The 12,410-nt window shown below is 39.0% G+C and overlaps 1 protein-coding gene across 2 annotated transcripts in view; it reads left to right on the top strand.

The window, feature by feature from the left end:
* Nucleotides 1-12,410, top strand: part of slc9a1a (solute carrier family 9 member A1a) — a 30,452-nt gene that overhangs the window by 10,311 nt on the left and 7,731 nt on the right. For both annotated transcript variants that reach the window (XM_030749633.1, XM_030749632.1), the window contains exons 3-9: nt 1,294-1,544; nt 3,412-3,629; nt 4,212-4,414; nt 7,746-7,835; nt 9,682-9,752; nt 10,076-10,249; nt 11,982-12,108. In XM_030749633.1, the coding sequence (XP_030605493.1) occupies nt 1,294-1,544; nt 3,412-3,629; nt 4,212-4,414; nt 7,746-7,835; nt 9,682-9,752; nt 10,076-10,249; nt 11,982-12,108 (1,134 nt within the window). The remainder of the gene's footprint in view (nt 1-1,293; nt 1,545-3,411; nt 3,630-4,211; nt 4,415-7,745; nt 7,836-9,681; nt 9,753-10,075; nt 10,250-11,981; nt 12,109-12,410) is intronic.

The raw sequence follows: 12,410 nt of genomic DNA, 5'->3' as shown, positions 1-12,410 counted from the left end.
CCAGCAGCCTAGGCCTATAGCAGCATAACTAAGGGCTGGTTCAGGGTCACCTGATCCAGCCCTAACTATAAGCTTTATCATAAAGGAAAGTTTTAAGCCTAATCTTAAAAATAGAGAGGGTGTCTGCCTCCCGAATCCAAGCTGGGCGCTGGTTCCACAGAAGAGGGGCCTGAAAGCTGAAGGCTCTGCCTCCCATTCTACTCTTAGGTATCCTAGAAACCACAAGTAAGCCAGCAGTCTGAGAGCGAAGTGCTCTATTTGGGTGATATGGGACTATAAGGTATAAAGTCCTTGTATGTGAGAAGAAGGATTTTAAATTCTATTCTAGATTTAACAGGGAGCCAATGAAGAGAAGCCAATATGGGAGAAATCTGCTCTCTCTTTCTAGTCCCTGTCAGTACTCTAGCTGCAGCATTTTGGATCAGCTGAAGGCTTTTCAGGGAGCTTTTAGGACAGCCTGATAATGATGAATTACAATAGTCCAGCCTAGAAGTAATAAATGCATGAATGAGCTTTTCAGCATCACTGAGAAAGGATGTTTGTAATTTTAGAAATATTGCACAAATGCAAAAAAGCGGTCCTACATATTTGTTTAATATGTGCATTGAAGGACATATCCTGGTCAAAAATGACTCCAAGATTTCTCACAGTGTTACTGGAGAAAACCCTTCATTCCTTCACCAAATCTTTGAGATGGTTATGAATAATTTTTTTCTCTAGTGTCTAAAATTTTATTTGTAAAGAAATCCATGAAGTCACTACTACTTAAAGTGAAAGGAATACTCTGCGTCCATTTGCACAAGTCAAAAATATATTCCACACATATATTGTGCTATACTCTATGTTCATCCTGATGTTTTTTTCTAGTACAAAATACTGATTATACTTATCTAGACTTCTTTATAAAGTGATATGCTTTGTGACTTGTTGTCTTGGATTTGTCATTTGCTGTACTATTTATATATTTTTTTTGCCCGGAGGCCAAATTTATTATCATTTTATTTGATGTTCAAACAAATTAAAAAAAAAAAAAAAATTGCCCTCAAAGTGTTTCACAGTCAGTAAACACCCACTGTCCTTAGAAACTTGACTGATTAATCCATTTTAACTGAGGCTTGACTGGATGACTAAGATGTTAGTTCATTTCTTATCACATATCATAATAATTAGTATCATGTTGACTATCTGTCCATTCATTCATTCCTTCATCCATTCACTAGTCCGTGCCTTTTTATCGATCTGTGTTTTAGTTGCTCACCCTTTTTCTTCCCTCTTTCACTCTCCCTCTTACAGGTATTGTACCACCTTTTTGAGGAGTTTGCAGGCATCGGCACGGTGACATGGTTGAACGGCTTCCTGGGAGTCATCTCCTTCTTAGTAGTTGCACTGGGTGGTGTTCTAATAGGCGCCATCTATGGCATCCTGGCTGCCTTCACCTCACGCTTCTCCTCCCACACGCGTGTCATCGAGCCTCTTTTTGTCTTTGTGTACAGCTACATGGCCTACCTGTCAGCCGAAATGTTCCACCTGTCCGGCATCATGGCGTAAGTTCCTGGGTTGTTGTATAACAGACTTGGACAGAGACAGCAATATAATAGCACATTTTCAGATTGTATTCTACATAAAGTATACAGCAAAATTTAATTCAGACTCAGAATTCAGACTCTGCAGTATCACTGAATTTAACTGAGGTTGAGAGACTTCACAATGAAGGGACAGAATTAATAAGCTGTTGCAACGCAGTTGCAAAGGTGGTTAGAAACAGCCTCACTACCGAAATTAGGGGCTGCAGTGGCCTGGACTCAGACCTTCATATTCATCCACATTATCGAGTAGACCGGTTTGTCTGGCATTGTGACATGAAATGGTTGTTTTATTGTTGCAGACGATGAATGTGCTGCTATTGGCTATAATGTGAAGTGCTAAATACACAGCAGAACAACAGAGCTGTGAACCTTTGCACACAGCAGAGAGAGGAGGGAGACAAAAAGGGACACAGGTTTATTTCATATGTTCAGCATGAGAACATCAAACGTGTATATAAACTAGCGGGAGATCACCAAATTATATTTAACAGTGTGAATGACCCAGCCTACCTTTATTAGTAGGCTAGTCTGGCTCTTTGTCCCTTTTTAACATCTTTTTTGTTTTTTGCTGTGTCTTTATCTGTTTTTAAAAGAGCAATTAAAGTGTGAAATCTGAAGAGCAGTCTGTGCTCTGGGAGCTCTAACGATTGGCTAATCAGTGCTGTGGGTGAGACTAACGCCACTGTAAAGCTGCTGCAAAGCATCAACGTGTGTATTGCAGAGTGGTATGACAGTTTTTTTTTTTTTGCGTGTTTGTTTTTTAACACCCATTGCATAGATACTGTACAACAAATGGAGAACCATGTTAAACTGATTTCACTGCACTTTTAGAACCCCAGCAAAACCAAATACAGTGGCATGACCACACATGTGAGCTGACTTAAACTGATAGTGATTGGCTGGGGAAAATGTAATCTCATCACCCACAGAAATCAGTCACACTGGAGCCAGTGTGAGTCTAAAACTGAGGGTGTGGGGAAAAATGATGACAGTTCTGTCTGATTAGTGTTTTAATGACTTGGTTAATCTGTGGTCATCATCTTACGAGTGAGTGGGTGAGAAGTATTCTTGTGTTGCATTGGATCTCTCCTCTGTGCTTAGATGTCATACTCTATATACATCCTCACCACTGGGAGTAAATTATGTTTCTCTTATAAATTCAGAGAAATTACACTCGCTATATTAGCAGTGCTCTTCTAGTATGTGACAATCCATTTTCTGTTTAATTTTAGGCTGTTTAAGATTGTAGGTGTTATTAATGTTCCTGACTGGCGGTGCTGATGCAGATGCTCTGGATTTGGTTTTTCGTATTACTGGTCTGTAAACGAGGAGTGAAGGAGCTTGTTGATGTGAATTCCTTTTATCATTTCTGCAAAGCTTTGAAAGAAAAATTAATACTGACAAGGAGGAGGACTGCTGAGCAGCTGCTGTGACCTGTTGAGCATAGTGGTCAGTTGTTTTTGGCCTCCACTTTTTTTGACACAGAAACACTGCATGACTAGAGTAGAACAGAGAAGTGGTTACCAGACAGGAATGAAGATATCTTTGTTTGTTTTTTGTCATTAGTGTGGAACTAAAGCTCTCAGCTGTTTTTTAATGGTGGCTGTTGCTGCCGGCTCAAGTAAAACTGGTACTCTTTTTAACCATATTTTCCTTTAAAACATGCTGTAGCTCTGTGTTACCTGGCTTTATTATGTGGTCAATATTTTCATTTGGATGACAAGACAAAAACTATTATGTTTTCTGAAAAATGGATATAGATATATATCTTTCACCCATCTTACCATCTGTCAAGAAAGTTAATTTTTACCATTTCTCTTTCCAGGTTAATAGCATGCGGTGCAGTGATGAGGCCATATATGGAGGCCAACATATCCCACAAATCCCACACCACCATCAAGTACTTCTTGAAAATGTGGAGCAGCGTCAGTGAGACATTAATCTTCATCTTTCTGGGCGTGGCCACGGTGGCTGGACCTCATTCGTGGAACTGGACCTTTGTCACCGTCACTGTCATTCTGTGTTTGCTTGCACGAGTTATAGGTCAGTTCTGCTTCTTTATTTGTGCACAACTTCTTCAAATATATGGATCAGTGCAATGTCCACATGTGACCTATTGTCATGCAACAGAGGAACTGACATATATACAATACCAGTCAAAAGTTTGGACACAGTGTGGTTAGCTTTGGTCAGTGAGTGTTTTTAGATTTTATGTTGAAGTGATTTTGAAACACCTGGTTTCTGATTTCTGGGGTTGAAAAAAAAAAAGCTAAAAAGTTTTTTTTTGTTTTTTTTTGTCTTTTTCAAAGGAGGTGAATGTGTCACGGTACATTTTATACTGATGTTGTAACGTGCATAAAAATGCTGCGTTCTTAATAAAGGAACTGGGATTAAGTGTTGCCATCATGTCATTACACAGCTGTTAGTGTTGAAGCACCACAGGACTTTGCCTGAGTTTAGGATGTCACAGGTCCTTCTGTTAATGATCTAGTTACAGTTACAGTTACAGTTACAGTTACTGTTACCTTAATCAGAAACGGTAGAAAGATTGCATTTAATCTAGGTCTGCTGACACAAAGTCTCTGACATTCAAAGACAGACTAATTTGTACATTGTGCTTCCCAGGTGTTGTTGGTCTGACTTATATAATCAACAAGGTCCGCATTGTCAAGCTGACCACCAAGGATCAGTTCATTATAGCCTACGGTGGTCTGCGAGGTGCCATTGCCTTCTCCCTTGGTTTCCTGCTGGACAAGAAACACTTTCCAGAGAGAGAGCTTTTCCTCACTGCCATTATCACTGTGATTTTCTTCACTGTCTTTGTTCAGGTATGAGTACTTTTTCTAGGTCACCTTTTACAGGAGAGGAAAAAAACTTGGAAATGATTGGACTGAAAATTTTGTTGAGGGTTATAGACAAAGACTTGATCAGAATTAAACTTCTGTAAAATGAAAACACATTTTACATGCAAAGGTCACTATTAGGTACTAATAATAATACTACTACTCATAATAATACTTCAACTGCTTATTAATGCAAATCTAGTCTGCCAATCATGTGGCAGCAACTCAGTGCATTTAAGCATTGTTCAAGATGTCAGGACAACCTTCTGTGGTTTAAACTGAGTGTCAGAATAGGGAAGAAAGTGACTAAGTGATTTTGAATGTGGCTTGGTTGTTGTGTCAGACTAGCTGGTCTTATGTCAGAAACTGCTGATCTGCTGGGATTTTTCCACACAACCAGCTCTATGGCTTACAAAGAATGGTCTGAAAAAGAGAAAATATCCAGTGAGCAGCAGTTCTCTGGGTGAAAATGCCTCGTTGATGCCAGAGGAGAGTGGCCAGGCTGCTTTGAAGTGATAGGAAGGCAACAGTAACCCAATTAACCACTTAAAGCAACCAAGGTATGCAAAAGAGTACTCAACATGTCAAACCGTGAAGCAGAAACTACAGCAGGAGCCACTCCTCTCAGCTCCTCTCTCCTCCACAGGCACCAGATCTCAATCCAATATAGCACCTTTGGGATATAGTGGAACAGGAGATTCACATCATGGATGTATAGCCAACAAATCTGCAGCAACTATGTGATGCTGCCATAGTCTAAATCTCTGAGGAATCTTTCCAGTACCTTGTTGAACCTATGCCGTGAAGAATTAAGGTAGTTCTGAAGGTAAAATTGGGTCCAAGTCAGTACTAGCTGGGTGCACCTAACAACAAAAGTGGCTGGTGAGTTGTTCACATCAGTAGTTCACATGATGTTTGTTTCTACCTGCTCATCTCCATCTCTCAGCAGTCTTTATGCTGGTTTGCAAAAGAGCTCCTTTTGGTGCCATGTATTTGCATCTAATACATCTAATTTGAATGTTTCCCTTCACTGTTTGAATCCCCCACAGTTCACCAAAGTAGAACTTAGTCTATCTGAGAACAAATGTTTTTGCAACCATTCATACAGCTGGCCATGCAGAGAATTGAACTTAAAATACATTTCATATTTGATCACACCAATTATTATTATTATTATTATTATTATTATTATTATTACTGCTATAGGCCTAATTATTATTTTCTTTTTTCTGAGCTCCTGTTGGTTGAAAAATGTAATTTTTGTGCTGTAGCTGTGTACGCTAACATAAATGCAAGTGAGATAATTTGTACATCACATGTAAAAAAATAAAAAAATAAATAGAAGGAATAAAAGACATGGGTTATCTAAAGACTCGGCTTGGTTAGATGTGTGAACCTTAAGATAAATACAAATGTAAAAGTGGAATGTAAATTCAAGGTAAAGACACGTGCAGGTTGCACATATATTGAGTTTTGCTTATTTTAAGCACACTGCATCACTCAGCCATCAGTCTCCACAGGAAGGTTTTCAGGAATGATTTAGACTCAGACCGGCAGCAGCTAAAATAAAACCCTGGAAGCATGTTCTCTCTCCTCAGAAACTAGAGTGGAACATATTTTATTCAGTCTGCTCGATTCACCAGTGGATCTCTGGTTCTGTAACTGACTCAGACCAGGAGTTTGTAGGTAGATGCCTCCTTTTACCTGCAAGGTTTAGTGTGTGTGTGTGTGTTGCTATTTGGAAGTGTTAACCATCCATCCAATTCAGGGTCGGGGTGGGGTTGCTGGTTTCGATCCCAGCTGCCATAGGACAAAAGGCAGGGTAGTCTTAATGATATGAAGTGAACATCTTTATCATTTTGTTTGTCAGTAGGCATATGAATGAGATTTCTCTTCTTGGGTTACTTCTGTTTGCCTATTATACTAGAAGCCCTTATAATTCTGGATTTGTGACCTTGGTCATGGCTTATTATCTGGTTAGGTGTCACTGGGTGTCTTAACTGACACGAGTGTTTATTAAAAAATTGCCATATCAAACAAGTTAGATTGGTAAGACATCCATAATGTTTGTAATGCAGTTAAATGTTATACTCTACAATACAGAGACTGTTATGCGGCAGATTCTGTAAGCAGATATCTAAGCAAATGTAAGAAATACAGTCAGTCTCATTTCTCCATTATGACATAGGGTAACTGCACTGATCTGGAAATGCAGCATTTTAAGCAAGAAGTCCGATCCCTGAAGAAATAAGTGTCTTCTTTGAAAGGTCTTGTATATTACTGCTTTTATATAAGTAAACATGGAATAAACATAAGGTCATCAAGGCAAATGGTCCTTTGCATACATACCTGCATTATTAAACAGCAGGAGTCATGTGTCATCCACTGTTTGCCATTATACTTAACCATATGGCTTTCTTAATCTATTTAAGAAGCAGAATAATAGGAGCAAAACTCCATAAATACACACACACACACACACACACACACACACCATTTCCCTTAAAATGCTCTAATGCTGCTTTGACCAATGCTTCTGGGTTTGACCTTAAAGTTGGATTTGAATGTCTGAACCCACAGTTTTATGATTTTTATATGATGGTTAATTTTTCACAGTTAACAAAATAATTCTTTAACAGTTCCAAAATAGACAAATTTCAAATGTTACATGGGTGTTACAAGAGAGAGCAGAATAAAAAAAGAGTCAAGCCTGAATAAAAAAAATAAATAGTAAAATTCAAAAGAGACCTTTTAAATGTTTTGGCTGACCTAATGAAATCATGCCATGTGATTACATCAGAATATTTCCAGGCAGGGTAGATTTACTGGTATGTATGATTCCATTTATCCTAACTGAAATTCCCATATGAACAGGCTGCTGATAGCAGAATCATACAGAACACTTGTTCCTGTTATGCTAAGTTGTAGCTCCATATTTTGCATTTGCTGTGTAACAAATGATCTTTGCTTGATTTTGATCTTTAAAGCTGAAATCTGGGACTTTGTGTATGTTGCAAACCTCCAGTGCTGACAGATGTTGTAACCAATGTGTTCATGTAATGCTACTCAGCCTTCACCTGATTTCAGTAACTGGGGCTGGTATTATCTAAGAAGATGAGCACATGTCAGAGCTGCTGATTTGTATTGTACATTTTACTGACAAAGACACAGAACTGTTAGAAAAATATTACCATAAATGTTTTAAAGCACTTGCATGGATAGGTAGATAAGGAAATGTATTTGTTTCTACTACTTCAAGCACAGTAGGGAAGTGTGTACATTACATAATGTTTTATTCTCCTCATCCTCCTTGAAGGGCATGACCATCAAACCCCTGGTGGAGCTGCTGGCAGTGAAGAAAAAACAAGAGGCCAAGCGCTCGATTAATGAAGAGATCCACACCCAGGTACAGCCTTCACTGTCAGTTTTAGTGATTGCAGTTACAGATGACCCAGAACCTTTTGGGATGAATTTGACAAATTAATTATCAGAACTGTTTGAACCAAGGGAAGTGTGTTTAACATCCATCCATCCATTTTCCATTTTCTTAACTGCTTATCCAACTTAGGGTCAGCGGGATCTGGAGCCTATCCCAGCTATCGTGGGGTGAGAGGCAGGGTAAAACCTGGACAGGTCACCAGGTCATATGACAAAGAGAAAATGATAAAATGTATGCACACCTGCTGGCAAATTATAATCACTAATTAACCAAACAAGCATGTATTTGGACTATGGAAGGAGAAAACTCTGCATGGATACAAATATTACCAATATTGGTCATTTTAAATGCAGTTCCCCGGGTTAAGGAATGCACAAAAGTCGCATAAATAACATTTTGATGCAGGAATGGTATTTCATATTCCTTTCAGTGCAGCTATGTGAAGAGCAGCCATTTAGTCAAACTTTGGTCATTGCTCCCACCTACTGGCTGTGTGGTGGTACTTCATAGTGCAGTGTGCTTTTGGTACTTGCTGCCGTTATAAATTCAGACTTTCATTATAAAATGACTTTTGTTGCCCCATATTATAATTTCAGCTGTTTTTTTTTCTTTCTTTTTTTTAACAGTCAGATTAAATTAAAGTCATAAACACATCCAAAACAAATCTTGTATCTGTAGTTTTTGATAACCACAGTCTTCCACAGTCGCTGAGCTGCTGTTAGATATTAATGCATCTCAGAAAATTAGTCCCCACATCAGCACACACAGACATACACAGACATACACAGACACAAAGAGAGAAAGACACAGAGCCATCTTTGGGGCTTGGTGGTGAGTCACCAGTTCTCAATGGAAAAACGAGCAGGTGGCTCTAATGGCCTCCCCTTCACTGTAAAACACCAGAGATTAGATTCACTGAGGTGCTCGAGCAAATACACACACACACACACACACACACACACACACACACACACACACACACACACACACACACACACACACACACAGAGAGTGGTGACATATCTATTCCACCTGCTGCAGATCCTCTTAACCACCTTTTAGTGGTTTTTGTTTGTTTGTTTTTTACTTGTATTATAAGAGCCCACAATACATTCCTACTGGGATATATTTCTTGTGTTGACAGTGGTATCACAATGTAAATGATATTCTGAAAAGTGCAACTGAAAAGAAAATATTACCTTCAGATGACATTCGATGCATAATGTGGTGCTGTTAGTGTTTTACAGTGTTATGAATGACAGGGACAAAACAGTGTCACAAAGAGTTAAATCACACATCATGTCCTGGTTTCTGTGTTGATGTGTTGAATAGACATAAATTGGGCTACGGAGCAACTCCACAGTTAAGGAGCTTGCAGCTGAAGAACAGTCAGAATGGATCTCTGTATATTGACAGATTTTCCATATTCTTACCGCTTTTAAAAAGGAGACCCACAGGTCGGCGCAGTCTTGATATGAATCAATCCTGACAAAGCAGGACATTTCTGCGTACTTGTTCCCATAGCAACACTGCCTGTCAGAATGTCATCTACAGGCTTAGTCAGCGCAGCAGGCCGATCAGGCCAGCTGCAGTCTGAGCAGCAAATCCATCGGTGTGTTTCTCCACTTCTCTGAACAGGCATATTCCCGCTGTTAACAAACTGTGTCCAGGCAATCACCTGGCAGCTGCTGCTGCTGGTTTTATACCATAACATGAATTGTCTGCTGATGTTTATGATGATGTTGGCAGGATTCTTTCTGGAGTAGAGTTTTCTGTCTCCTCAACAACTCTTGTTCCTTTTTTCCATCCCCAGTTCCTTGACCACTTACTGACAGGGATTGAGGATATCTGTGGACACTACGGACATCACCACTGGAAGGACAAGTATGGATTTCAAACAGGATTGACCTGACACACATTTATTATTAATTTCACAACTATTACTTATCAAACATAAAACTTGTCACAAATTAATTGAGCCCAAATTTATTGACAAGCTGGGAATATTAAATATTTGCTCTTTTTTATTCATAATTATTGTCAAAATTGTAGTTGTTTAATTTTGTCTCTTGTTCAGCTAATTACAGTGTATTTATCTATGGTCAGAAATGTTGTAATACAGCTGCCAGTAATTAATTCCTATATTTACCATTTTTACCATTTTTTTTTTTGTCAGTTTTAAATTTTTGCTCCCTTCTTCCTCTCAGACTAAATCGTTTCAACAAGAAGTATGTAAAGAAGTGGCTGATTGCTGGTGAACGCTCCAAGGAGCCGCAGCTCATTGCCTTCTACCACAAGATGGAGATGAAACAGGCCATTCAGCTGGTTGAGAGTGGAGGGGGACTCAAGCTGCCTGCTACACCTTCCACTGTTTCCATGCAGTAAGTACTGAGCAGCATCATTCTCAGTCATAATATATATATAAATAATGTCTTCAGCCACCTCTTCTATATGGATAACATCAAGCTGTATGCCAGCAATGAATAAGACATCTATTCACCGATGCACACTGCTAGGATCTCCAGTCCAATTGACATTAGAGTGTCATTTGGACTGGATGAAGTCAAGTCACGTTTATTTATATAGCACATTTAAAACAACAACAGTGCTGTACATAAGGAATTTAGAATCAATTAGTAGGATGGTAACAAAGACAGGGAGGTAGTCAAAACTGAGGGGATTGCACTACCAGATGGCAACGATGTAGACATTGAGGACAGCTACAAGTAACTTAGAACAGGCAAATGGGAACCATGAAGAAGCTGCTCGGAAAGCTGCAACCACCAAGTACCTGCAGAGAGTATGGCAAGTCCTGAAGAGTCAGCTCAATTGGAAGACCAAGATCAGAATCAGAATCAATTTATTGTCATTACGTGTCAAACATATAATCTGGGCAACTAACACCTACACCCTGCTGGTCATCAGATACCCTGCTGGGATAATAAGCTTGGCGGTGCTGTCACTTGGTGTTGGCTCTCACTGGGGTATCATATCACTTCCTGTTCCGGAGCACAGTGGTGTTTTGCTGTATCTATTAGCAGTTTAATCTGTGTAGCTCAATTAGTCTAGATAACGACATATTTCACTGTAATCTTTACGTGCTTTATCCAAAGCACACCCTCTGCTGAATCACCTGTAAATTGTATCCACATTATTTACATAGTTTGTTTTTAGGAATTCGCTAGCTTAGTGTATTCTTACTTGACTCATTATCAGCATGGCTGCTTCTCCCATCTCTCCCACACTTTCCTGCTCTGTGTGTCAGAGAATGACCGAGCTAAGATCCTGTTGGACTTTCAGATATATAAACAACACCTTCTCTCTTGTTTTTCATTCAGCAAATATTGAGGAGTCTTTGGTAATTGTAAAGGTCTCTTTGGATGGTTATACGATCCAAGGAGGTATAATCTGCAGTGAGAAGCAGTAGGTGATACCGTAAATCGCTAAATGAATCCTTGGCCAGTCTTAATTTCCAGTTAAGTCCATGAGTCCATTTCTTCACTAAATGTGAATAAAGTGTGGACAGTTGTATGCACAAGGGAAAATACTTATAAAATAATAAGATTAATGGCTATAGTATCACATACATCTAATATACAAAGGAAATATTAAGCATGATTGATATATGTGTACAGTAATCCCTCACTTATCGCGGGTGTTACGTTCCAGGTCCACCCGCGATAAGTGAAAATCCGCGAAGTAGGGACGCTATATTTATTTTAATACTTATATATTATTTTAGTAGTTATGCACTATTTTAAGTTTTTATAAACCCTCCCCACACACTTATACACCAAATATATACATTACTGTACAACACGTACTACGCATGTGAAGAACAAGTACCGCAAAAACCTGTGAAACAGCGAAAATACCGCAATAAATATTTTACACTAATATTGATTGAAAACCCGCGAAACAGAGAGTCCGCGAAAAGCGAACCGTGAAGTGGCGAGGGATTATTGTACACATCTGAAGCCTTTCAGATGAGAGGAGAAAAGTCATCAAGAAACTTAAAGAAGTACAGTTGCCGTTTTCAAGCTCCAGAGACTATAAGCTGTGTAAGTGCTCTGATATCCAAAATCTCGGATCATTTTTTCCTGTCTTTGTCAGGAACATACAGCCCAGGAAGCCGGCTCCTGCCAAGCCTGCAGAGAGAGCTCTTCCACAGCTGCCTAAAAACAGAGAGGAGGAGATCCGGAAAATCCTCAGGACCAATCTTCAGAGGACACGACAGAGGGTATCTCTGCCTATAAATGAATAGACTCTTTATTTACATGTTCATTTCTCATTTGTATCAATAATTGGCTTTGTGTCACTGGCAGTTGAGAATTTCATTACAAGTATTGATTGGTGCTTTTAGGGGATTTGTTTATAATGTATTGATTGATTTTGAGGTAGAATTTGAGTTAAAATCATTAGCTCTGCTCATGCAATAATTTATACTGATTTTTATTTAATTTTTGAAATTTGTAAAAAATATTATTCCAGTTCCAATCATGACCTGACTAACTATGCAGTGATGTGACAGAGCGGTAGTAC

The sequence above is a fragment of the Archocentrus centrarchus genome, chromosome 16 (genome assembly GCF_007364275.1).
Source record: "Archocentrus centrarchus isolate MPI-CPG fArcCen1 chromosome 16, fArcCen1, whole genome shotgun sequence".
Taxonomy (NCBI): Eukaryota; Metazoa; Chordata; class Actinopteri; order Cichliformes; family Cichlidae; genus Archocentrus; species Archocentrus centrarchus.
The sequence above is the reverse complement of the archived record's forward strand: the minus strand, read 5'-3'. Positions and strand labels throughout refer to the sequence as shown.